The sequence below is a fragment of the Xenopus laevis genome, chromosome 7L (genome assembly GCF_017654675.1).
Source record: "Xenopus laevis strain J_2021 chromosome 7L, Xenopus_laevis_v10.1, whole genome shotgun sequence".
NCBI classification, from domain to species: domain Eukaryota; kingdom Metazoa; phylum Chordata; class Amphibia; order Anura; family Pipidae; genus Xenopus; species Xenopus laevis.
Window position 1 is genome coordinate 37,118,696 of NC_054383.1, and position 25,761 is coordinate 37,144,456.

The 25,761-nt window shown below is 37.9% G+C and overlaps 1 protein-coding gene across 1 annotated transcript in view; it reads left to right on the top strand.

The window, feature by feature from the left end:
* The window catches only part of tm9sf3.L (transmembrane 9 superfamily member 3 L homeolog), a 39,509-nt gene extending 14,868 nt beyond the window's left edge, over nt 1-24,641 (top strand). Inside the window, exons 3-15 of the mRNA XM_018225371.2 lie at nt 1,545-1,667; nt 3,493-3,653; nt 4,719-4,796; nt 8,428-8,559; nt 9,302-9,468; nt 10,092-10,186; nt 13,524-13,654; nt 14,987-15,126; nt 15,970-16,038; nt 16,633-16,779; nt 19,814-19,897; nt 20,430-20,506; nt 22,223-24,641. Coding sequence (XP_018080860.1) covers nt 1,545-1,667; nt 3,493-3,653; nt 4,719-4,796; nt 8,428-8,559; nt 9,302-9,468; nt 10,092-10,186; nt 13,524-13,654; nt 14,987-15,126; nt 15,970-16,038; nt 16,633-16,779; nt 19,814-19,897; nt 20,430-20,506; nt 22,223-22,290 — 1,472 coding nt within the window. The 3' untranslated portion in view covers nt 22,291-24,641. The remainder of the gene's footprint in view (nt 1-1,544; nt 1,668-3,492; nt 3,654-4,718; nt 4,797-8,427; nt 8,560-9,301; nt 9,469-10,091; nt 10,187-13,523; nt 13,655-14,986; nt 15,127-15,969; nt 16,039-16,632; nt 16,780-19,813; nt 19,898-20,429; nt 20,507-22,222) is intronic.
* The last annotated feature ends 1,120 nt before the right edge of the window (nt 24,642-25,761 follow it).

A 25,761-nucleotide genomic window follows, 5' to 3' on the forward strand; every position in this document is an offset into this window, starting at 1 on the left:
CTTTGTGCACAGTGACGAGTAAATAGCATCGCTGTCAATATCTGCTCACATGGGAGCAGGTTAAGGATGGAAGACTTGGACGTTTCTCTTCTGCTCAGTGTGACATTAGCCTAACATGTCTTTTCTTGCATCTGTTATAAGTATAAGGTTTTCAAGCTTTTCTCTGTTTTGGGCTATATCTTGATAAATAGTAAGAATAATACAAATTTTCTGTTTGTTTGCCTTTCAAGGCAGGTGCTTTAGAGTTAAAAATTGACACCACCTATGGTTACCCCTTCCAGTCATTTACATATTTAAACAGATTTTGTCATTGGAAATTTTTTTTTTATCAAAATGCATCAGTTAGTGCTGCTCCAGCTGAATTCTGCACTGAAATCCATTTCTTAAAAGAGCAAACAGGTTTTTTTATATTCAATTTTGAAATCTGACATGGGGCTAGGCATATTGTCAGTTTCCCAGCTGCCCCCAGTTATGTGACTTGTGTTCTGATAAACTTCAGTCACTCTTTATTGCTGTATTGCACATTGGAGTGATCAATGGGAATGTAACTAGATAGCAGCTCCCTAACACAAGAACAGCTGCCTGGTAGATCTAAGAACAACACTCAAAAGTAAAATCCAGGTCCCACTGCGACAGTGCCAGAAAGCACTTCGACCCTAAAGTGCTGGCTCTTTCTTAAAGCACATGACCAGGCAAAATGACTTGAGGTGGCTGCCTACACACCAATATTACAAAATAAAAAAATATATATATACTTACTGGTTCAGAAATTAAATTTTATATTGTCGAGTGAATTATTTGCAGTATAAACAGAATAATTTAGAAATAAAAACGACAGCATAAAAATCATGACAGAATCCCTTTAAGAATAGCAAAGACAACTCCCAAAAGTTTTGATATTCTGATATTACACTGTGAGAAGCCTACTTATGCAATGGGTGGGTACATTAGTGTTTGTTTATTTTAGAATTAAAAATAAGCAAATTAAAAGGATTGCTGCTTCAGTTTTGCACAGGCAGGATCTATTATCGGTCTGTGCTGTTAAACTTGTAGTGTCAATTAGTTGCAATGTAATTTAGAAATAAAAACTACATTATAAAAATCATGACAGAATCCTATTAATTTACAGCTCTATGAATTTTTACAGTTTTAAAGGTTCCAAATTCTAGAAGTTAATTGAGCTTTCTCCTTAAGTAGCACTCAAGCAGATACTCATTCTGGCTACAGTTGGGTCAAATTCATAACCAAAATGTTATATCAAATATAATCTTGATCAGTTGAATGCAGTATCAGACTGTTAAAAGCTCTGGCACTGTGTTAATGTTAAGAAATGGATCCCTCCACAGCTTGAGGTTTTATTTTTTAAACCTCTAATTAGCTCAGCACTTGATCAAAAAGAATTGTTTGAGCATCTGTGTTGCTATTTTCAGCTTATATACCTGTCCATGCATGTTTCAGTATCTTCTTGTATAATTTCTATGGACATTTCAGTGAAGATTTGTTTAATTTATATCTCATGTTTGCTTTTTTTTTTTTTTAAACAGACGATGTCCTGCAAACCTCTTATTGTGAAATTGATTTGACTAAAGGCAAGAAAGAGGCTTTTGTTTATGCCATCAAGAACCACTATTGGTATCAAATGTACATTGATGATTTACCAATATGGGGTAAGTTTATAGAACACCGATCTGCTGACATGTAGCCTCCTAGAAGGCATGGTGTCGGCCTGTGTTGGCTACATTGAGCGGATTTTGTGCGAAAATGCTTTCACTTTATTAGCCGAGATACACTCTAAGTTCCACACTCGCTAACAGTGACCATGACTGTCAATGGGTCTACTTGAAGGATTATCTGCTCCATGTGCCCTTGCCCTTAAACCTTTTCCCACAGGATGAGCAAGTCTCATCAAAAAGATCCATTCGCATGAAAACTGCATGACACAATATTTACTTAAAGGAGAAGGAAATCTAGTCGGCGCAAACCCCCCACCCCCCTCCCGTTTGTTGCCCACCCTCCTTCCTCCCCCCTGGCCTACCCGTCCCGCTGGGCAAATGCCCCTAACTTGTTACTTGCCCTTCTGCGCAGGTCCAGTCCAGGGAGTTCACCGACGACATCTTCTTCGACGCGATCTTCTTCCTGCTGTGAACTGCGTTTTGGCGCATGCGCAGTAGGATCATTTCGCTAGCACGGATCTACTGCGCATGCGCCAAAAGTCACGCGCATGCGCAGTAGATCGTACCGGCGAAATGATCCTACTTCGCATGCGCTGTTCAAAGCAGGAAGAAGATCGCGTGGAAGAAGATGTCGTCGGTGAACTCCCTGGACTGGACCTGCGCAGAAGGGTAAGTAACAAGTTAGGGGCATTTGCCCAGTGGGACGAGGAGGGAGGGTGGGCAACAAACGGGAGGGGGGTGGGGGGCTTTGCCCAGGGGGGAGGAGGGAGGGTGGGCAACAAATGGGACGGGGGGTGGGGGGCTTGCGCCGACTAGGTTTCCTTCCCCTTTAAGACTCCTGTGAGTCTCAGGAGTTTTTCCTTGTAGGAAAAACTCAGGGTGGGTCAGCTGTTTTAACACGAATGGAGCCACACTTAAAGGAGAACTAAACCCTAAAAACGAATGGCTAAAAAAAAAAAACATTTTATATAATGAACTTATTGCACCAGCCTAAAGTTTCAGCTTCTCAATAGCAGCAATGATCCAGGATTTCAGACTTGTCACAGGGAGTCACCATCTTGGAAAGTGTCTGGGACACTCACATGCTCAGTGGGCTCTGAGCAGCTGTTGAGAAGCTAATCTTAGGGGTCGTCACTAATTATCAAGCAGGAGATGAGGTTGTCCTGTAATAGAAGTTGATACTACAAGGCTGATTATTAAATTCTGATGCTAGTTGCAATGGTTTCTGTGCTACTATGTAGTAATTATCTGTATTAATTACTAATCAGATTTGTATTGTGACATTTATATTATATAGGGCTTTGCCCTCAAGGAGTACAATACAACTAAAAATATACATACACATGGTTCCTAAGCTCTGTGAAATCAGCACAGAGCATGTGCAGTGAATCCGCAGAAAAGAAGATGGGGAGCTACTGGGGCATCTTTGGAGATACAGATCTTCCCTGCTAAGATGCTGTGGTTGCCTTGGGCTGGTACAGAAGCCCAAAACATAATGTACAACATTTCTGCCCTACTTCTTAGTTAAGCTTTAGTTCTCCTTTAGGTTGCCACATTAGTGAAGGTGAAAATAAATTCACCTTCAGGTCTTCACAGTAAAAAGTACTCTCTAAAACATAGCTATAGATACATTGCCATCTTCTGTCTGTACAATAACACCATTTTAAAAGATTTTTGTTTGTTTTTTTTCTTCTTAAAAACCATGTAGCCTTATTGCTTATATGGGAAAGGGCAAGCTAACCTATTAGATGTGTTTCTGGATTCTGTTCAGTATTTGGTAGGTTTGCAAATAACTGGTTGAACATTCTTTTTATTGCAGGTATTGTAGGTGAAGCTGATGAAAATGGAGAGGATTATTTTCTTTGGACTTACAAAAAACTTGAAATTGGTTACAATGGAAACCGCATTGTGGATGTGAACCTTACCAGTGAGGGCAAAGTAAAACTGGTCCCTAACACTAAAGTTCAGATGTCCTACTCTGTAAGTAGCCTAAGCTAAGCATTTTGTTTTCTTGAACGTATAATAGGGAAATGAGTGGGATTTGTATTTTAGTTGTGTGTCAGGTTAGAACTTGGGTTAAATATTTATAGGTATTATGTGCTGAAAGCTACATGAAAAATCTGATTTGGATGTTGTCCATAGCTGAATCATTTGCCAGCTTCAAGATCAAAGGCCCCACAGAACAGATTTGTAGCTATTTACTTGCTCCTAGGTCAAGGCATTTGAAGTGTAAGGCTATTTGTTTATAAAAGTCATAAAGATAAGGCCATTTTTGCCTATTCTTAATTTCACTTCTTTAAGCACCTTATTAAAGGGGTTGTTCACCTTCAAACAACTAGTTGTTATCAGATAGATCACCAGAAATAACGACTTTTTCCAATGACTTTCTATTTTCTATGTGTCACGGTTTTTCTAATATTGAAGTATAAAGTGTCATTTCTCTCCTTCTGAAGCAGCTCTGGGAGGGGGGTCGCCGATCCTGTAAACTGTTCTAAATTGATACATTTAGTTGATACATTTCTTATCTTTGTCCCTGCTGAGCAGAATCTCTGGGTTTCATTACAGGCAGCTGTTAGAATTGATACAATTGTTGCTAATACTCCAGAGATGCTGCTGAGAAATGTATCAACTAAATGTTGCAAAATTGTAACAGTTCAGAATCTGCACCTGGATCACTGAGCTGCCAGACTCAAACACCAGAGACAGGAACATTCAACTTTAAACTTAGATTTTGGAAAAAACGTAAAAAATAAATAATGGAAAGTAATTGGCAAAAGTCATTATTTCTAGGGAACAATCTAAAAACAACTAAATTGAAAAAAGTGTTTGGAAGGTGAACAACCCCTTTAATATGATTTGCTTCTGTGTTCTGCACATACACATTCATACAGTATATTAATTATTTATATAACCATTTCCAGCACCATCCATTTATGTTATGTACTAAAAAGATACATGTATTTTGCTTATTTGTTGTTTGATTATATAAAATTAGTTGTTCCTTTGTATACTACTAGTAAATATGATTTTAATATTTCTTTGAAGGTGAAATGGAAAAAGTCAGATGTCCGCTTTGAAGTTCGATTTGACAAGTACCTCGACCCTTCATTTTTTCAGCACAGGGTATGTAATTTCATTGTTAATGTTAGATCCATGTGTATACTCGTAAAACACTTTACATGCTGATTTTGTTTAATTGAGTACAGGTATGGGATCCGTTATCCATAAAGCTCAAAATTAAGTAAGGGCCATCTCCCATAGACTCCATTTATCCAAATAATCTGAATTTGAAAAACTGATTTCCTTTTTCTCTGTAGTAATGATATAGTACCTTGTACAGGTATGGGACCTGTTATGCAGAATGCTCGGGACCTGGGGTTTTCCGGATAATGGATCTTTCCATAATTTGGGTCTTTATGCCTTAAGTCTACTAGAAATTCATTTAAACATTAAATAAACCCAATAGGCTGGTTTTGCTTCCAATAAGGAATAATTATGTCTTAGTTGGGATCAAGTTCAAGCTACTGTTTTATTATTTATTAAAATTTGGATTATTTGGATAAAATGGAGTCTATGGGAGACTGAATTCCGTAATTCATAGATTTAAGGTATGAAGATCCAAATTACAGAAAGATCAGTTATCCAGAAAACCCCTGGTCCCCAGCATTCTGGATAACGGGTCCCATACCTGTACTATTAAAACTATTTTGAAGCTGAATTGAGAGCAGTAGGGCCTACTTTATATTCCAGAATGTCAGATAGCATGACAAGCAAGGGATTTGTTTGTAGGGGGAGCATTGTTTTGAAACTCCATCATAATTTGAGATGTTGATAGTACTTGCATTGGCAACATTCTTTTAAAACCTCATCATCCAGAGATGGTTTTCTAAAGTGCATGCAGTCAAGTTATATATTTTTGTGGGTGGAATATAATTAACTGTCAACGTATAACATATTGTTTGCATCAACGTGTAGAGAAATGAGATTTTGCAATGGCGTATCATAGCTTGTTTTAGTTGATGGGTGTTAGGAAATATATAGTAGAGCCAAAGACTGATATTCCAAGACACCAGCACATTATCCTGTGTATAAGGCACTTTTTTTGTCTCCTCTGTTCCTGTAAAACTGGCTATACCTGCTTAGATTTGGTCTGGCCCTACCTTCAGGGCATCAATGCCTGGTTGGGATTTGGCTTTAGTAGACCAGCCAATGCTCTCCAAAATGAAAATGTCTTCTGTTAATTCTCCTTGTCAGTGAATGTGTCTGTACACTCTCACAGTATTGAATATTCAATCAGTTGGATAGCATCAAGGATTGACATGCATGTAGCTGTCTTCATTTAAATGATTGTCTATTGGGAGATCATCTAAAGTCAGGGTGTGGTAATTGCTTTCATCCGTCCCACCTGGGGAACTTTTTCAAGGATATTGTGTAACAGTGACGTCATCAGTTCAAACTGAAGTGCCAGAACAAAGTTTTTTTCTTTATTTTTGTCTCTTTTGGTGATGAGAGACAAAAAAAGAAAAAAAACGTTGTTCTGACACTTCAGTTTGAACTGATGACATCATTTTTGGCGCCATTCTTCACTGATGGGGGGGGGGTATTTAATGATCACATCACTGTTACACAATATACTTGAAAAAGTTCCCCAGTTGGGACTGAAACGTCGGATTATGATGTAAATCTTAAAAATAAAAAAGCGATTTTTCTTCACATCAGTGTAGTGAGTGCTGATCCTTCTGACTCTATTTATGCTAATTTGATCGTGCACCATGGACAAACTTAATGATCAGAGTGCTGGTACTGTGGGACTATATATACACACACACACCCACACCCACACCCACCCAGGTGTAATTGCAAAAATGTTTATTGGAAAATAAAAGTCTGCATAAAACTGTATTAAATATATCCGCAGTTGTCTGGTAAATTATATATTAAACTGTAATATCACGGGTTGCCAAAGTGTCTGTTACAGTACAGGGAAAGTGTTAACACCATAGGCACCTGACCATCAGTCTGGAACTAGAAAACGCAGTTCATAAAAATAGTACAGGTATAGGATCCGTTGTCTGGAAACCCGGTATCCAGAAAGCGCCAAATTACAGAAAGGCCACCTCCCATAAACTCTTATTTTATCGAAATAATCAATTTTTTGAAAGTGTTTTCCCTTTTCTCTGTAATAATAATATAGTACCTTGTACTTGATCCAAACTAAGATATAATTAATATATATATATATAATTATAATTGGGTTTATTTAATGTTTACATGATTTTCTAGTAGACTTAGGGCATAAGCATCCAAATTACGGAAAGATCCATTATCCGGAAAACACCAGGTCCCGAGCATTCTGGATAACAGATCCCATACCTGTATGAATAAAATTCTGCCATCTATTAATTAAGCTACAGTCAGTTCATTTATGCAGGTAACAGATTAATGTACTAAGGTGTCACTACTATCTAGTGTTACAGGACAACTGGGCATTACATCATGTTTATAATTTTAGTGAATAAAGTACCCCCTCTTGTAATATATAAGGATATTATAAGTGACCGAGAAGTTTCATGACCATATTTTTATACAGGTCATGGAACTCCAAAGTAACTTCTAATATCTTCATATTTTGCAACTGGGGGTTCTTTATTTATTATAATACACAAGTTTCAGTGAGTCATGTGACAGAAATTACATCAGAACTCACCATTTATAAGGATATAATTTACAATGTATTCATGGCTTTTATATTATCTATCTATATATATATATATATATATATATATATATATATATATATATATATATATATATATATATATATATATATATATATATTATCAAAACAGGGGGGTTGTGGGAGCACTCTAAAGGCTTTAAAGTATATATAAGTATAATAAATGCTATTGCATATGTACCCAAAACAGGGGTTATTTTGTTACAAAGTTATGATCATAAAATTGATAAGCCACCATACCACGTCAAGGTAAACCCCGAATGGCGGTCCCTAACTTGTTTTATATTTTATGTGCATTTTAGCATTACCTGTAATCAATGTCCGTTGAACGCTGTTTTTTCACTGAGGGCTAAATCCTCCCCAGCCAGCAATCAGGCTTTTAAAGGAGAGATATTCCCAAAACAAACGCCCAATTTTAAAAGCATAGGATCACCACTAGTTTAAAGGGGGGGTATTTAGCCCTCAGTGAAAAAACAGCGTTCAACGGACATTGATTACAGGTAATGCTAAAATGCACATAAAATATAAAACAAGTTAGGGACCGCCATTCGGGGTTTACCTTGACGTGGTATGGTGGCTTATCAATTTTATGATCATAACTTTGTAACAAAATAACCCCTGTTTTGGGTACATATGCAATAGCATTTATTATACTTATATATATATACTTTAAAGCCTTTAGAGTGCTCCCACAACCCCCCTGTTTTGATATTATATATATATATATATATATATATATATATATATATATATATATATATATATATATATATATATATATATATATATATATATATATATATATTATTCAGCAACAGGTTCACTGCAACAGCCATAAGTATATCTTGATATCCCTTTAAATGCCATATTTCAGCAACTAAGGCCTTAATTATCTGCCGTATCCTCCAGCTGCACCTGGGTTTATATTTTGGATTATTTGTGTTGTCTTTTTTTCTCTTATTGCTCTTATTTTATTCAAATATCTGATATTACCTGTGTTTTTTTTTTCCATTTTAGATACATTGGTTTTCAATTTTCAATTCATTTATGATGGTTATATTCCTGGTTGGATTGGTGTCCATGATTCTTATGCGAACGCTAAGGAAGGATTATGCTCGATACAGTAAAGAGGAGGAAATGGATGACATGGTGAGTAGATGCCTTCAAATGTAACCTCATATTGTAGCATTATGCCAGGGAATGTCCTCAAGCTGCAGATTTATCATATGCATTCTAATTAGATGGGTTTATTCAGGCCATTATAGCGACCCAAGTCATGTAGGACTGCTTTTAACAGGCACTGTGTATACCTTCTTTTGCATCTGAAAGACATTCATTTAGTTGTTTGCTTACAAACTCTGATGTTTATCCACATTTGGTCTCAGGGGATAGAGCAAGATGTCCTATCGGTGCCTGTTTAGAGAGAGAGTGCATTTGCCATTCTTTACATGTATCGAGTCACTTCTGGTTTTACTGGTGTATCAGGTCACTTTTGGACACTGCTTTCTACATGCAGGAATGTGCTCACTTCAAAGGGAAACTGCTATTTTAAAAAAAAAAAAAAAAAAAAAAAAGATATTCTAGAATACATTTTACAAACTTTTCATTGTATAAGTATTTAATAGTTTTGAATATATGTTTTGCAGCATGAATTAGTAGTTTGTAATGCATTACTCACACACAGTATGGTTGGCTAGAAAATTTGCTGAGGAAGCACGCTACAAAACAATTTATATCTGTTTAAACCTATTTGTTTTAAAGGTATTGCACATCCGCTGCATGATAGTACATTAATGTAAGATAAAATATTATTAATTAGTTTCCTAAACAATAAAATGTACTTCCTGCCCCCTATTTTACTTTTTACTTTTTTTTTCAATTCTTATTTTAGGACCGGGATTTGGGAGATGAGTATGGTTGGAAGCAAGTCCATGGAGATGTTTTCCGACCGTCAAGTCACCCTCTTATGTTTTCATCTCTAATTGGATCTGGCTGTCAGATCTTTGCCGTCTCTCTCATTGTAATTATTGTTGCCATGATTGAGGATTTGTACACAGAGTGAGTATTCAAGAGACACTGTAACAATTAAAGCTTTAAAAACAATAAATGACGCCTGTTTTGAACAACAAGGATACCCCCATGGCTAAGAGGCTTGTTTTTGGTAAAAAAAAAATGCTAGTGGTAATACTTGTACAGCCCACGATCTCTTTCTTAAAAATCCCTTTGCCACATAGGTTTTTGTACCCGACCATGGCATTTTAGTAGCAGGTCTGGTACTGCTGAGTCTGCTGTGCAAAGCGGTCAATAATAGTTTCAGATGGGCATTGGGGGGTAAAATACCAGCATGCTATGCAGTGCTTTACATGAGAGTTCATTATTCACATCCGTTCCTGTAGAGGTTTCATCAGGAGTCAATTATCCTGCATGTATGTGTTTTTAGAATGTTGAAGGAAACTGGAATAGACAGAGAAAATTCATTCACTCATAGGGACAATGTACAAACGCCTTGCTGTCTGTTTCAAAAATTTATTTCCATTATTCTGCAATTGTTCTTTGTTTTGCGAAAAAAGAAATTCAAAGGAGCATTTGAACGATTTCTGTAGAACATGACATTCTATGGTTTAGCTTAAAAGGAATTCAGCTATAGCTTGTGATCTTTATCTGATACATTTACATTGCAGGAGAGGTTCCATGTTGAGCACTGCTATTTTTGTCTATGCTGCAACATCTCCGGTGAATGGATATTTTGGAGGAAGTCTTTATTCAAGACAAGGAGGTATGTTTTTTTTTATTTTTATTTTTGCTTTACTTGTGAAAACCTTGGATGCTGTCCACTTGTGCTGACTTGTTAGTATGCTTTTTCTTAAAGTAGGTATTCATTAAATCCAGGATTCAGTTTGGGGGGTTAACTAAATCTAAATCCTTAAAATTTAAAGCTCTGGACAAATAAAGGTAATGGGTAAATAGGTTTTGTTCAAGTATAAACATGGCCAAGCCATTTCTGGAGGATTCATTATTCAAAAATGATGGATTCAATGAATCACTACTTGAATGCATTGAGTGTGTACACTGTCATATTGTGCAAGGCACACACTATTTGTACAGTTTGGCGGCAGCCATGCTGATCATTGTGCCACAGTGCTACCCTAGTCATAATGTGATGGAGATTTTCAAATAGTGGATAATGTACCCCCTACTGTTACCGAGGAGTTATGTGACCATATAAAAGCACGAGGCCGAAGGCTGAGTGCTTTTATACAGGTCACATAACTCCGAGGTGACTTCTAATATCTTTATAAATTATAGCAGGGGGTACATTATGCATTATAATCTACAATTTCTAGGTGCAGTGTCGTGATTCCTAAAGATGTCTGGCTTTGTTTTATGAACTATAAAATTAGTCTGTTTTGCTTCTGTCCCATTTCCTGTTTAACAGTACCTGTAGTTGAATTGCTAGTTTTTTCTCTCCTTGCCTTCTTGTCTGCCATGGGTAACATCATAGGAGAAAGGCCAGGGAAGGAGGGAGATTGAAGGTGGGAGGGGGAACAAGAGTTGAGAGAGAGAGGTTATGCAAAAACTGGGAGGGTCTGTGGAAAAGAAGGGGGGGCAAGAACAGAGAGAGACCATGTGAGGGGGAGGGAGTTCGAAGAGGGGAGCCTAGACAGAGTGAAAATGGAGAGGCAGGTAGCGAAACTTGAGACGGGGTGCGAGAGAGATAATGGGAATAGGAAAGGGAGAGCAGTAAGGCATCATAGGATGAGGGAGCAGACGTGGATGTGCGGGGGCAGAGTGAGACATGAGACTGAAGCAATGAGGGCCAGTATCTGAGGAGTGAGAAAGGTTCCATGCCTAGGGGATAGAGGGCTTTGTTTTGTTCGCTTCCATCTATTCCGCAAGACCCCCTTAATCCCAGCCTATCTCAAATGTGCCCAGGAACAACCTCTGCACTGATCATTCCCCCAATTATTTTCTTTTGGAGCACCAGCCTTTCTGCTATTTGGCAGCCCGAGCACTGTGTCAGGCTGCAGCAGTCATTCTGCACTAAACAAGCGGCGGCGCTGCTCCTAACAGGAGGGGAAGGGAATCTGCGCCATATAAGGTGAAAACCCAGCCTCCTTAGATGTCACGTCTTAACAGCACAGCTCCCAGGAAAGGAGGAGCGTTCTGTGCTGCGTGTGCTGCTTAAGTACCGGTAACATTTATTCCTGGCAGTCAGATGGGAGTGCGGGCAAGAGTGGAGGTACAGTACAGCTGCAGGGAGACGGAAGTACTGAGCATCGGCGGAAGTGCAGACCCACATAAACGGCGCGTTTTGTCGTTCTGACGTCAGAACGCGCCGTTTAAAAGGATATAATTTACAGTCTGGTCCTATTGGGAAATGACCAGACTGTAGATTATATAGTGAATAAAGTACCCCCTCTTGTAAAATATAAGGATATTATAAGTTACCGAGGAGTTTCATGACCATATAAAAACACGAGGCCGAAGGCCGAGTGTTTTTATACAGGTCATGGAACTCCGAGGTAACTTCTAATATCCTCATATTTTGCAACTGGGGGTACTTTATTTATTATAATACACAAGTTTCAGTGAGTCATGTGACAGAAATGACATCAGAACTCACCGTTTATAACTGATGACATCAGAACTCACCGTTTATAAGGATATAATTTACAGGATATTCATGGCTTTTGTGTATTATAATGAATTATTGCCCCTTGTACCTATATGCCCTCATAACAGGTTCTTAGCCTTTTGCTTGGATTCCCTGCAGTAGTGATGTGTGGCCGGCCCGATACCCAGTCGGGTTCAGGCCGACCTCGCACCCCCATTTGCGGTTGTCAGGTTGAGCTCTTCTTCCTGCTCTGCCCGCCCGCCACCTTGCACTGCGGGGCGCGGGTTAGGGTCGAGGGCAGGTCGAATTTATTTTATCTGACCCGCACATCACTACCCTGCAGCATTTTTAGTGCGCAGCCAAGCAATAAATAGTGAAATTGTGTTGCAAACATACTGATGATCTCAACATTGACTTGGATATTACAATGCAAGAAGGTTAGAACTAATTAGTTCACAAAGGGCAGCTGTTGCTACACATTCATCTAGCAGTCCTTTGCAGAAAGACAGATATCCCTGAATTATTTCACTGCCAGACAGACTTCAATTTTATCAGCCTACCTGCTGGCTTCTTCTTAAAGGAGACTTCAACCTGTGGGGAAAAAACCCTGTACCACCCCCCCAGGTATAGACCCCCTCTGGGGAAATGCCCCATACTCCATACTTACCCCTCGCCGCAGATTCTTCCAGCGGAGTTCCACACATCCATCTTCCGTGTCCTCTGTAAGATGACTGAGAGATCAGTATTTCTGTGCATGTGCAGTTGGAGCAATTTGCCGGTATGCGACAACTGCGCATGCGTGGAATTACACGGAAATTGCCGATCTCTGTCAGCTTACCGAGGAGCCGGGAGATGAATGCGTGGAACTCCGCTGGGATAATCTGTGGCGAGGGGTAAGTATGGAGTATGGGGCATCTCTCCGGGGGGGGTTGTTCATCTGGAGGGGGGGGGGGGTCTACCTGGGGTGGGGTTTTTTTTCCCCACGTTGAATTGAATTCTCCTTTAAGGGAAGTGGCCTGTGGGAGTTAAGGGTTCTGCAGACAGCATGAGGCAGTAGCTGATTAAACCTGACTACAGGTGGCCTTTCTTAGCTAAATTAGTGGTTACTTAGCAATTGGTTGGATAATATGGGGTATCTGTATGCTGGGGATCTGATTGATCACCGCCATCAGGTTGACAGCCTGGACAAGTCCATCTTATGGAAGTACAGGGAAATATGCCATAATGAAATGGCCAACATAAACGGTTAAAATATACCTATGGGCAGCCATTCTGATGCAAGTATGGCCACCAATAAGATGCACGTGTCATTCATCCTATATATTCCCATCAGACGAATTAAATGAAAAATAAAGGTATGTTGTTTCACCTTTGTTTCTTTTCATAGCTGGATGGCGTCAACCAAAACTGTATTGTTACGTGTCTAACTTCCATGTGTTTTTTTTTTTTCTTCTTGTGCTTCCCCCCCCCTAATTTAACATTTTTAAAATCATTTCAGGCCGACGATGGATAAAGCAAATGTTCATTGGAGCTTTTCTAATCCCAGCAATGGTTTGCGGAACTGCATTTTTCATCAACTTTATTGCAATTTATTATCATGCATCAAGGGCAATACCATTTGGAACAATGGTAAGTCAGCAACTTGTTAAAGTAACAGTAAAACAGATATTTTCAAGGATTCAACTGTGTTCTGAACTGTTTCATAAAGTTTCAGAAGCAGCTTGTATTAAACATATGGGAGGTGGTTTCAGCCGTTTAAGGTATTTCTCCACCATCACAGAATCTTCCTGGTGTGACATTAGCCTTAATTTGTTTTTACAAGCACCACACAACCACAGATTATATTTATACACAGCCTTTTAAACATTTACTGATCCTTTAAAATTAATTTCTCCTACCAAGTAATGTGTATGAGCTTCTTACTAACCTACAGAAACAGAATTTCCATAAGCGAACTGTTAGAGAATTTGGTTTTCTAATCTGATAGCACCACTGACTAATGAAAAAGAATAAAGTCACTGCTTGTTATTTTAGAATTGCTGCAAAGTGAAGGTTTCCGGGCTGCTGCAAAGTCAATAATATCACCTGTTCTATTACAGTTACAGTTAGGTGCATTCAAGAGCACTGCATAATATTTATTGTACAGTGCTGCATATCCTAGAAGTGCAATATAAATAATGGTGTGTATGTATGTATGTATATATATATATATATATATATATATATATATTTTTTTTTTTACAAAATATGTTCTTTGTGCCTCATTGCAGTCACCAGGTGGCACTGCCACCCAAAATTCTTGACTTTGTGATAAATGAGTTTGTATGAAGTACAAAGTCAGGAAAATTTCAACTCCATATAGTTTAATGTGCATTAATGCCCTTTATTTGTGTTAAAAATACATGTTTTCTCAGTTCCTCAGCTATTTCTTAGAATAAACTGAAATACTCAAATAGTTTAGCTGCTGTTAAACTTAATCTGCCATCTTTATCTGTAGGATGCCCAACTGTTTTTTGACTATGAATGTTGCCCTCTGTGTATAAATGTAAAAATGTGAATTTCCAAAAAAACTGCTGTATTGCAATGATAGGATTGTGTCCCAAAAAAGAAAAATCTTGAACTGAGGCTGATGTTTGGTTCTGTTATTCAGTGCAGCTATTCTGGCATTTAAAGAAAAGTCTGGAAGAGCCTGTGGCTATTCAGTTCAGTTCAATTGAAAAAAAAGGCAGTGCATCATGAAAGTTAATCATATTTTCTGAAAACACTGCAGTAACCTGCATTCTTACTGCACGTTTCCAAAGCCATTGTAACATGCAGCTGCTTTTGCTCCAATATAAAATGTATCCCAAAAAGCTGTAGAAGTAAAATTTAGAATTCTCACTTATTTGTTTTACAATAATCTGCTCTTAACAAGAGCACAAAGTAACTGTCTATATAGTAACCAGTCTTTGTTACCCTTAGGTTGCCGTTTGTTCTATTTGTTTCTTTGTAATCCTTCCACTGAACCTGGTTGGGACAATTCTTGGGAGAAATTTGGCAGGGCAGCCCAACTTCCCCTGTCGTGTAAATGCTGTTCCACGGCCCATTCCTGAAAAGAAGTGGTAAGTATACTCTTGGTCTAATGCTATTGATATTTTACCCTCCTGTTTGGTATGCAAAGAGTATAGAAAAAGACATGGATACAGATAAAGCCGGTACTATTAGAGGCACATTTATCAAGGGTCGATCTTCAAATTCATGTGAGTTTTTAACTCCCATAAATTCGAAATGTATTAATAAAATCGAATTTTCTCAGCTCGGATAAATTGAATTGAAAACTCTAATCGAATTTGATTCAAATTAGAAAACCTGTAATCAAATTCGAATTAGAAAAACTCTTTATCGAATTTAAAAATTAATTTGTTTTTTTCTCGGGAAAAAAACTCAAATGTCAGCCTGCAATCGTCGCCAAAATGATTCCTGGACCTTTCCTATTGACTTAAACAGCAATTCGGCAGATTTAAGGCGACGAAAAGTCAAATGCGAATTCTTAAAGGGCCAGAGTATGATAAATCTCGAAATTCTAATTAAAAGTTGTATCGGGTTTGGATAATTCCCAATTCGAATTTGAGAGTTTTGACAAAAAAAAAAAAAAAAAAGATTTCAATTCGACCCTTCATAAATCTGCCCTTAAGTCTCTCTTCAATTAGTGATGTATGCAGATTGATTGGAAAATCAATCCACTTTCAGTTTAGCATGTGCTGGTTCTGTCTAACTGAGGCTTCTATTGTACAGCATAACTCAATGAATAGGGTGTGTGCTGAACATATATTTTTGAACAAGTTATTTGATAATGTCCATTGTAAAGACATAAGAGCTGTAACAGGAGTCATTAGTAACATTTATTTTTTTTTAATTGTAAAGTTACATATTTAAAATTGTTAACAAAATGTTGTGTTTTACAGGTTCATGGAGCCAGCTGTCATTGTCTGCTTGGGTGGAATTTTACCTTTTGGATCAATTTTCATTGAAATGTAAGTATTCTTCTTAATATTATAGCCTGTCAAAAACTCCTGTTGCAGCCCTACTTACTCTGTGTGCCTGTGTTAGTTTGCTTTTACTTCCTTTTATTGTGTAAAAGGAATAGTGTGTAAAAAAAGAGCCATGGTTAATATGGTACAGACTGATTCATCATTGTAGGTTGATACTCCCTCCTTTATGGTGATGTATCTGCCACACCACTTATTCTCTGGTGGAAAGTGGACTTAGAACATAAATCTGCTGATGGAACTGGGGGTATTGGGAAGTTTGCACTGAAATCAGTGGTGGTGGCAACAGCAAATTTCTGTACTTCTCCACCATCTGAAATATGGCAGCTGAGAACCCCCCCCCCCCAGTTGCCAAACCTTTGTTGCATAAAGCCTTCGGTAAGACTTTGCGTGTGGTGGAATGTAGCAGCAGGGAACAGACTATTATTAGAGCACACGTTCATACTCTGCTGCACCTTTATACAAGTGTGTCCATACATTTCACTGCCTGGTTTTGCCTCTGGGCCTTATTGGATAAGTTCTCATTCTTACGTTTATATATCCTACAGCTGATTTGAACTTTCTTTTTCTTCTACCCAGGTATTTTATTTTCACCTCCTTCTGGGCTTACAAAATATATTACGTCTATGGATTTATGATGCTGGTTCTGGTTATACTCTGCATTGTGACCGTATGTGTGACTATAGTATGCACCTACTTCCTATTAAATGCAGAGGACTACAGGTGGTAAGTATCCTTATTTATAAACCATTGACCTGTTTTCCAAATATTTATCACTTTTTATACCCAAGGTACAACTAACCCCTTTTGTGTCAAAAATAGTTTGATACATTTGAGTTAGCATTAAGTGTCATGTAATGATCCAAATATTTTAACTGATACATTGCATTACTCTTATTTTTAATCACGGGTGCACTGCATCCTCTTCTTAATTCTCACCTGAACGTTGTCTCTAGCCCAATGGTCAGCAGACCCATCCTACAGCTTTGTGGACTTTTTTTCATAAAATGCTTTTTATTTGAATTTTAACAATTAAAAGAAGTAAAAGGAAGGGGAGGGGAGATTGGCTGGATTTAGTGTCCATTAATTAAAGGCGGTGGCTGGTTATTCAAACCATGGAGTCCATATATTCTCAAACTTGCTTGGGCAGCTTCTGGCTAGGTATGTTCGTTTATAGTTCCAATTGCCAGTTGAAGCTTTGTGGACTTTAGGGGAAGATTTGAAAACATACTTTCATGGATCTGTATTTATCAGTAAATAGAACATATGTGCTGGATAAAAAAAAAATCAGTTATAGGACCCATAGCTATGTGGCATATGTTGAGCCATTAATCATCTGGCACCACTTCCCAGAGGAAAGCATAGAAACACTGTGTATGACTGACATGGCTGCAACCACTCAAAGGAACAGTAACATCAAAAAATTAAAATGTTTTAAAGTAATAAAAATATAATGCTATATAATACACTGGTAAAACTGTTGTGTTTGCTTCACGAACACTACTGTTGTTTATATAAATAAGCTGCTGTGTAGCAGCAAAAAGGCTCAGGTTACACAGCAGATAAGCTCTGTAGAACATAATGGTGTTCTCTGTTATCCACTATTTAACGTGTGCCATATAGCCTTTTTTTCAATTTCTGCCATTGATACACAGCAGCTTGTTTATATAAACTATAGTAGTGTTTCTGAAGCAAACACATCAGTTTTACCAGTGCAGGTCAATGGTAATTTTTTGTTACTATTCCTTTAAATGCTGAGATGATTGCTCCTAAGCACTAAGACTCTCACCGCTCTTCTCTACCATAACAGACACCACCGCAGCAATCAAACCACCATGTGTATCATTGCGCTAAAAACTGCTATGAAGTTTAGACATGCTGTGAGCATTAGACTTGGTTTACTTTACAATGCTCCACAGTCTGCAATAATTCTTAAGATGTATGATCTCATGTTATTTGGCTCTGTAACAGTCAGTGCATCTATAGTGCACCATTGTATTCATTGGCACCCTGAAAGGCAAAACCCAGACTTACATTGACTAGTAAACCCTGATTTTGAAAGCGATCAGATACCTAGAAATGCAGTGTTTAACTTTTAGGGGCAGATTTATTAAGTTCAAACTGTAAATTCGATTTTTCAAGTTGGATTTTTGGTCAAAACTCATAAATTCTAGTTGGGAATAATCCAAACTCAAATTCGAGATTTATCATACCTGGACCCTAGGAACAACTCTAATTCGACTATTCACCACCTAAAACCTGCCGAGTTCATGAAGAAGTCAATGGCAGAGGTCCAGTGACCCAATTTAAGATGTTAATAGCCTTCCTGACATTTGACGTTTTTTCGGAGAAAAAAATAGATGATAGTTTAGTCTAATTCAATTCTATTCGAGTTTTTGGGTCAGTAATATTCGTTTGAGTTTTAGTATCTTATTTAAGAAAAAACTTGAATACCTATTTGAATTTTGAGCTCATTCGAATTAAAAAACATTTCTCCTTTAAAGGAGAAGGAAAGTCGTCTTACACTTGGAGGTCCCAAATGTTAGGCACCCCCAAGTGATTGTATTGACTTACCTGAAACCCCAGGCCGATGCTCCTATTAGCAGAAAACTGCACCGGCCCGGGGTTATTCCAGTGAGCACCACGGAGCGATCCTCTTCCGGCTTCTTCTTTCTTCAAATTTCCCGGGGCAGACTCGTGCAGTAGAACTAAATAGGCAACTTTTAAGTTAAAGTTCAGCTTTTCCCTCTACTGCGCATGTGCAGCCACGCGAAGAAAGAGGAAGACGGAAGCAAATCGTTCCGTGGTGCTCACTGGTATAACACCGGGCCGGTGCAGTTTTCTGCTGATAGGACCCTTAGTAATGAGCGAAATTTGTCGCCAAGTTTCGTTGCGAAAATGGCACCCATAGACTCCAATGGGTTAAAAAATAACAATAGTTTTGCCCATAGACTTCAATGCATTCTATTCCGTTTTGCGGATTTTCAGTGAAACGGGTCAGATTCGCGCATCACTACTAACTTTACATTCTGCATTCTAAACCATAAATGCATTAAAGGATAAGGAATGTTATGCAAACACCCCCCCCCCCCCCCATCCAGTGAACAGAATCATGTAAGTTTGTTCCCCTGGCTGGGGCTCCAGGTAGGAAATGAACTGCATCAATTTTTGAATTGCTTTCCCAGTCTTCAGGACTGCTGTGCATGCACCAATCTAAGTGTGTCAAAGTCTGACAGCAACTGGGTAAGCAAGGTAAAGTAGCTCTGCAGCCAGTTACGGGGTACCATCCAAGGGAATACGTTTTGTTATTCTGTTCGCTGGGGTATGCCTAACATTTAGGCGCCGCTCCGTGAATACAGCTTTCCTTGTCACATGATTTAAGGTGGTCATTTACTAACAATGGAATATCGATTTTTTTCCTCCCACAATGTATTAATAAATGAGCCCAAAAAACCTGTGCGGATTTGGTCTTTTTCAGAAAATATTGATAAATTTGGACTTTGATAAATAACCTTCTTAGAATTTGTACGTTTGGTCATGGTTTCAAAAAACATGAAAATGAGACTGGTGATGATTAGGCCCCCCCCCCCCAAAGGGTCTGCATCTGATTTGCTGAACTCTTACTTGCTACACAAAGTGCTTAGGATTCTGCTGAATCTTGGATACAGTGCTTTCCCTATGGAAAGTACCAGAACATGAGGTTATACTACTTGTGTGTTGGGATTCCTCTCCAAGTAACTCTCTGTATTTATTTCTGCAGGCAATGGACAAGTTTCCTTTCTGCTGCATCGACTTCTATCTATGTTTACATGTATTCATTTTACTACTATTTTTTCAAAACAAAGTAAGTTTGTTGATGCTCTTTTTATTTTTCTAGGGCATAAACTTAAATAAATTGTAGGTGAAAGTGAGGTCAAATGTAGTTTATATGTTTTTTAGTGATTGTGAACTTGGCTTTTTAGTGTAGTTTAGTGGTTGAAGGAAGTGGTCATAATTACTACTATTTCTATACTAATCTTTATCATAGTAAATACAGGTATGGGATCCAAATTATGGGAAAGCCATCTCCTATTTTATTCAAAAATTCACATTCTTAAAAATGATTTCCTTTTTCTTTGAAAATAAAACAGTACATTGTACTTGATCCTAAATAAGATATAATTAATGATTGTAGGCAACACAATCCTATTGGGGTTATTTAATGTTTAAATGATTTTTAGTAGACTTAAAGTATGGTGATCCAAATCACAGAAAGATCCCTTATCCAGAAAACGCCAGGTCTTGTGCATTAACAGGCCCCATTATATTAATAACTGGTAAACAATAACATTGGCCTTTCTGAAACTTTCTAATCCTGTGTGTTTTCTTTTCATCAGGATGTATGGATTGTTTCAAACATCATTTTACTTTGGATATATGGCAGTATTTAGCACAACTTTGGGGATTATGTGTGGTAAGTATTAGTATAAAAAATGTTCACCTTGTCCTTGGAATCATGTTGGAATGTGTGATTTGTCAGTGACCCACAATAACAAGATAAAATTAAATTAGTGGAAATGCGAAGAGTATCTGCAAACACATTGGGGGTCACTTATCAACACTGGACAACTTTGTCCATGGGCAGTAACCCATGGCACCCAATCAAATTGCTGCTTTCATTGTTCTACTTGCAGCTGGCTTTAAAAAGCTAATCACTGATTGGTTGCTAAAGGTAACTGCCATGGGCAAATTTGCCCAGGGTTGATAAATGAACCCCATTGTATCTTATCAGTTTATATAAAAGGACTTTTAATTACTGGCTATAGTGGGTAATATGTGAATCCCCAAAGAGAGCCCCTTGACTATACCTTTTTTTTATACAGGAATAGCTGCCATTCACAATATACTGCCATTTCTGCAATGAACCATCCCATAACACTATTGTGTTTCCAGGGCCCTTAAGAATAACTCTTTATATTAGAAGGTTTTGCCCAAGAAAGCCAATTCTCTGTCTCACTCCCATATTGCTGCATTACATCCCAGCCTACTTGAATAATACAACATTCTAGGTGTTTTAGGTACTCGGTGGGGGTGAAAAAAAAAAAGCCTTAAGGAAACACACATTGCCAGTTCAATATAAGGAAACTGTAATACATATTGTAGTTCCTCTGTCTTCAAGGCAGAAAATGATGAATTAAAAAGCAGCTTAATAATGTCTTTTGGGATATAATACAACTACAAAAGATGTAGGAGAAAGATAGTGGGGGAGAAGGCGACTTCCATGTTAGATGGATAACCTTTAAGACTTTCTTTATATACATACATGGGTTAAAATGCTTTCCTATCAACATCATAGCAATAAAAGAGGCAAAGTGGCATGTGTATTGCTGTACATTTATATAATGGATTAACAGTTCTGTTCCTTATGCTAGACATTTTCAAGCATATCATTTTGGGCTTTACCTTCTTACATATCAGTACAGAGTGCGGAGCTCATGACGCCATCTTCCGGCTCTTTGGTATTGCTCCTTAAGTGAACGCCATATTGGTGCATTTTCAGTTCACTTGTAGGCTGGCACTGAAAATTGGATTTCACTCCAAAATATGATGCAAAATAAAAATTATTTATCACGCAAAAAGGAACATCTCAGAGGGTGGCCTTACGCGTTTCGTGCCTTATGGGCACTTAGTCATAGGCGAGGGATATTCTGTACAACCAGTGATATTTAAATAACACACCGATCAGAGAAGAGTTTTGGATAGCCAATCAGAATGCTTAATACATAAATGATTAGTTTGTCCAAGGGAATTAGGGTACATATAGGATCTACATATTGGTGCATGCACAGTTGGAGCAGTCTTCCAGTTTGTAGCAACTGTGCATAAGCCAAAAGTGCTGGAAATTGCTGAAGGGAAGACGACCCGAAGAACACCGAAGAGCCAGAAGATGGCAACCATGAGCTCTGCTAGGCTTAGTCTGCACTCATACAAGAGTACTGTGTTAGGGGCACTTTTAGGGTGAAGCAGGGAGGGAGGACTATTAAGGGTAGTAGGTAGGGGCTATTCTTATTGGGGGGTTTAGTTCTCCTTTAAGATGACACTTTTTATTGGCATCCTACTGAATTGATAATCATGCATTTTAAACTGAACTGACCACTTTTCATGCAAATTCTATTTTTATATCTTTTAGGAGCAATCGGTTACATGGGAACAAGTGCCTTTGTTCGGAAAATTTACACGAATGTGAAAATTGACTGAGAAATCCATTGGAAATGGGAACTGTGGATCAGTTACTACTTTTTTCTGGGGATGGGGAGAAATATGCACATTAGTGCCAGAAGAGATTGGGTTTTAACACTGGGTACTGTGTTGGTCTCCGTTTTTGTGGAAGGCTTAAAAATGGCATCACTTTCATTGATCCTAGGTTCTCACTGACTGCTCTTTCCAATCATCACAGCAAATGCTTGGATTATACGCAGTAAGCATTAATACAGTACACGGCTAATCTTCCCAAAAAAAAAAAAAAACCTAGCTCATTAAAGATGAATAGACTAGCTCTCTTCAGTGAAGAGGACAAACAGTTTATTTAAAGCATTTGTTCCATTAAATAAAAAGAGGGAAACTTGGCTGCTGAAACTAGTTGATTAGTAGTCTTCTTGGTACCTTCTCAATGCTCTAGGAATGCTGTTCCAGGAAACCTTCTTTTCTCTTAAGTTTTGTCTCCACTTTAAAGTTGTATGTTTATATTTTGACTGTGGTTGTCCATTGGTTTGCAGTGTCAAATACATCTGCACTGTTTTTATATATATATATAAAAAAAACAATAAAGTGCATGTAATATTACGGCTTTCCATATAATTGGACCAATCTCCCAACGTATTTATCACTGAAATGGACAATTAAACAAAACACAGCATTTTAAGAATCCATCCAAAGGGGGGCTGAAAACAGGTGTTCTCAGCACTGCAATTTACTGTATAGTTAAAAGAAAACCATGTAAAATGACTAGATTTTTAGTTTTTATGACTCCTTTTAGGTCTAGATTTACAAAAGGAAGCATTTTAACTGAATTCCTATAGTAATCGTCATCCTTCTTCTCACTTTAATCCTGTTTCAGTACTTTGAAATACGATTTTTCTTTTAGTTTGGGTTTAATGAAGGCTTTCCTTAAAATATAATGGGGGAAATAAGTGTATATAACAATAAATAATGTAACTTAGGGTTAGATCCCAAATGTATTTGGATGTACAGGTTTACTATGAAGTCCTTTTTTTTTTTTTTTTTTTTTTTTTATTCATTGTACAAAATCTGTGGAGTCAGGTGGCTTTTTCCATCTTGCCTGCCATTTGCATGAAACATCTGTTACTTTCCATGATGTGTGTCTGTCGCATTTCTTTTTGTTCTATTTCCTTCTGAAGCTCTTACACAAGGCTGGTCAGATTTGTAATTTAGGAATTTTTTTTTTTGTTAATCTTGTCTGGACACTTGTGTAACATCTGAAGCGCTGTGGCTTTGGAGTGTTCAGAAAGCTGAAATAAAATTTTCAGACAAACCCTTTCTTTGACCCTTTTTATATTTTCTTCAAGACTCTCGGAGTCGGTACTTCCATTTGTATGTTTTATGTCACAGACACGGCCTGCATAAAGGAAAGAACTTTGATCAAAGTTCTTAACAGTTGCACCTTTTTTCTTCAAGCTCAGTGTTGTCCAACAGCAAGTCTTGTAGACTCCACTTTTTTGAAGGTCTGATTGCATTAAAGGAGAGAGAGAAAGCTACCGAAGCAGTTTATTGCCAATAAATTAGCCACAATAGTGCAAGCTATAACACTATATTTATTCTGCAGAATGCTTTACCATACCTAATTAAACAGCTCTAGAACCTCTCTCTGTTTGTTTAGGATAGCAGCAGCCATATTAGCTTGGTGTGACATCACTTCCTGCCTGAGTCTCTCCCTGTTCACTCATAGGACTAAGCTCAGATTACAGCAGGGAGAGGCGGAGTGAGGGGTGAAAGGGAATGGGAGAGAGGAGCAAACTGAGCATGCTCAAGCCCTAGCCCTGGAGATTTAAGCTGAAAACAGGAAGTCTGATACAGAAGCCCATGTGTACACAATAGAAGGAAAGAAAAGTGTTTCTTTTGACAGAGGACTCAGAGCAGCATTACTTTGAGGGTTTACTGGTGTGTTTTTATAAACCTTTCTGAAGAGCTTACTTAGTTTTAGCCTTTCCTTCTCCTTTAAAATCCTATTGTAACCGTTCATTTTCCAGATTGTTTGCATTTGTCCCTGTAGGTTTCTAATGGCCCATCCTGATACAGTCAACTAAAGAATGCGTATTTGCATTTATGCTCTTCCAGAAGGTTACAGTGTAATATTTATTTCCCTATTTCAGGCCATTCCTCCAACAGAAAAGGAATAAAACGTACACTCGACAAATGACAAATTGTGCTCCAATTTAACCTCTCGCTAATCATTTATTTCTGTACAGTTAAGAGAAAATCTCATTAACACCGAAGATTTTGACCTATTTGAATGTTTCTGTCCATACCTGAGTTGATTTCTAATTATGCTTATCTACAGAAATAAACCTGAGATAAGGGATGTGATTGAATGTGGTATCTAGTGGTTTTCTTTTAAAGTTCAATTGACGCCAATATGACCTGATATGTTCATAATTATTTTCCACTGTTGGAATACATGGGATCACTGGTTATTTTCAAGTTTAACTTTATTAGGGAAAAAACCTAATTTTCCTAGTAAGGTTCCAATGCTACCCTGAAGGAGGAAACCAGCACCATGGATTCTAGCAGGAAATAAAATGCATTTATTTTATACATTATTTTGATAATGAGCAACTAACTCCCTAACATAACCACTTAGTCTAGATCTAAGATTCCCAACCAGTGGTTCGCAAGCAACATTTTGCTTCCAGGGACCTTGAAGCAGGTGCTTATTATTGAATGCTGAGCTTGAAGACAAGTTTTGGTTGAATAAAAAACAAGGGTAAGGCTAAACAGAGCCTCTTGCAGGCTTTCAGTCCACACATGGGGCTACCAAGTAGCCAATCACAACCCTTATTAGGCATCCACAAATTTTTTCATGGTTCAGTTGCTCCCCAACTATTTTCACATATAAAAAAAAAAGGTTGGTGGCTCCTAAGAAATGGTACAGAATCCCTGTGCTATAATCTAGACTCAAAATTATGGTTGAGATCTTCTGATTTTGCTGTAAAGGGGGCAGCCTGTAGTATCATCTTTCCCTGTGCTTTGGACTGATTACTCCCTGGTAATGGGAAGAGATCCACATGTAAATATTGCCCATTTACATCTCTTGCCTTGAACCACCACTTTGTGATGGTCTGTGTGCTGCCTCAGAGATATGACTCTAACTGTAACTGCAAAAGACACAACTCTGTTTGTTAATTGGTTCATGTGACCTAACGTATGGTATGTTTGTGTGCACCGTGAATCTTACGATCCCAGAGGGCGGCCCTTTTTTTTTTTTTTTTTTTTTTTTAAATGGCAAAATTTTTATTTGTGATTACCCAATGGCACATACTACTGAAAAAAAGTATATTATTATGAAAATGGTTTATTTACATGAAGCAGGGTTTTACATATGAGCTGTTTAATGTAATATCTTTTTATAGAGACCTACATTGTTTGGGGGGTATAGTTTTCCTTTAAGCAGCTAGTAGCCAGAACAACAAGAGGGTATGCCAGATTTATGAT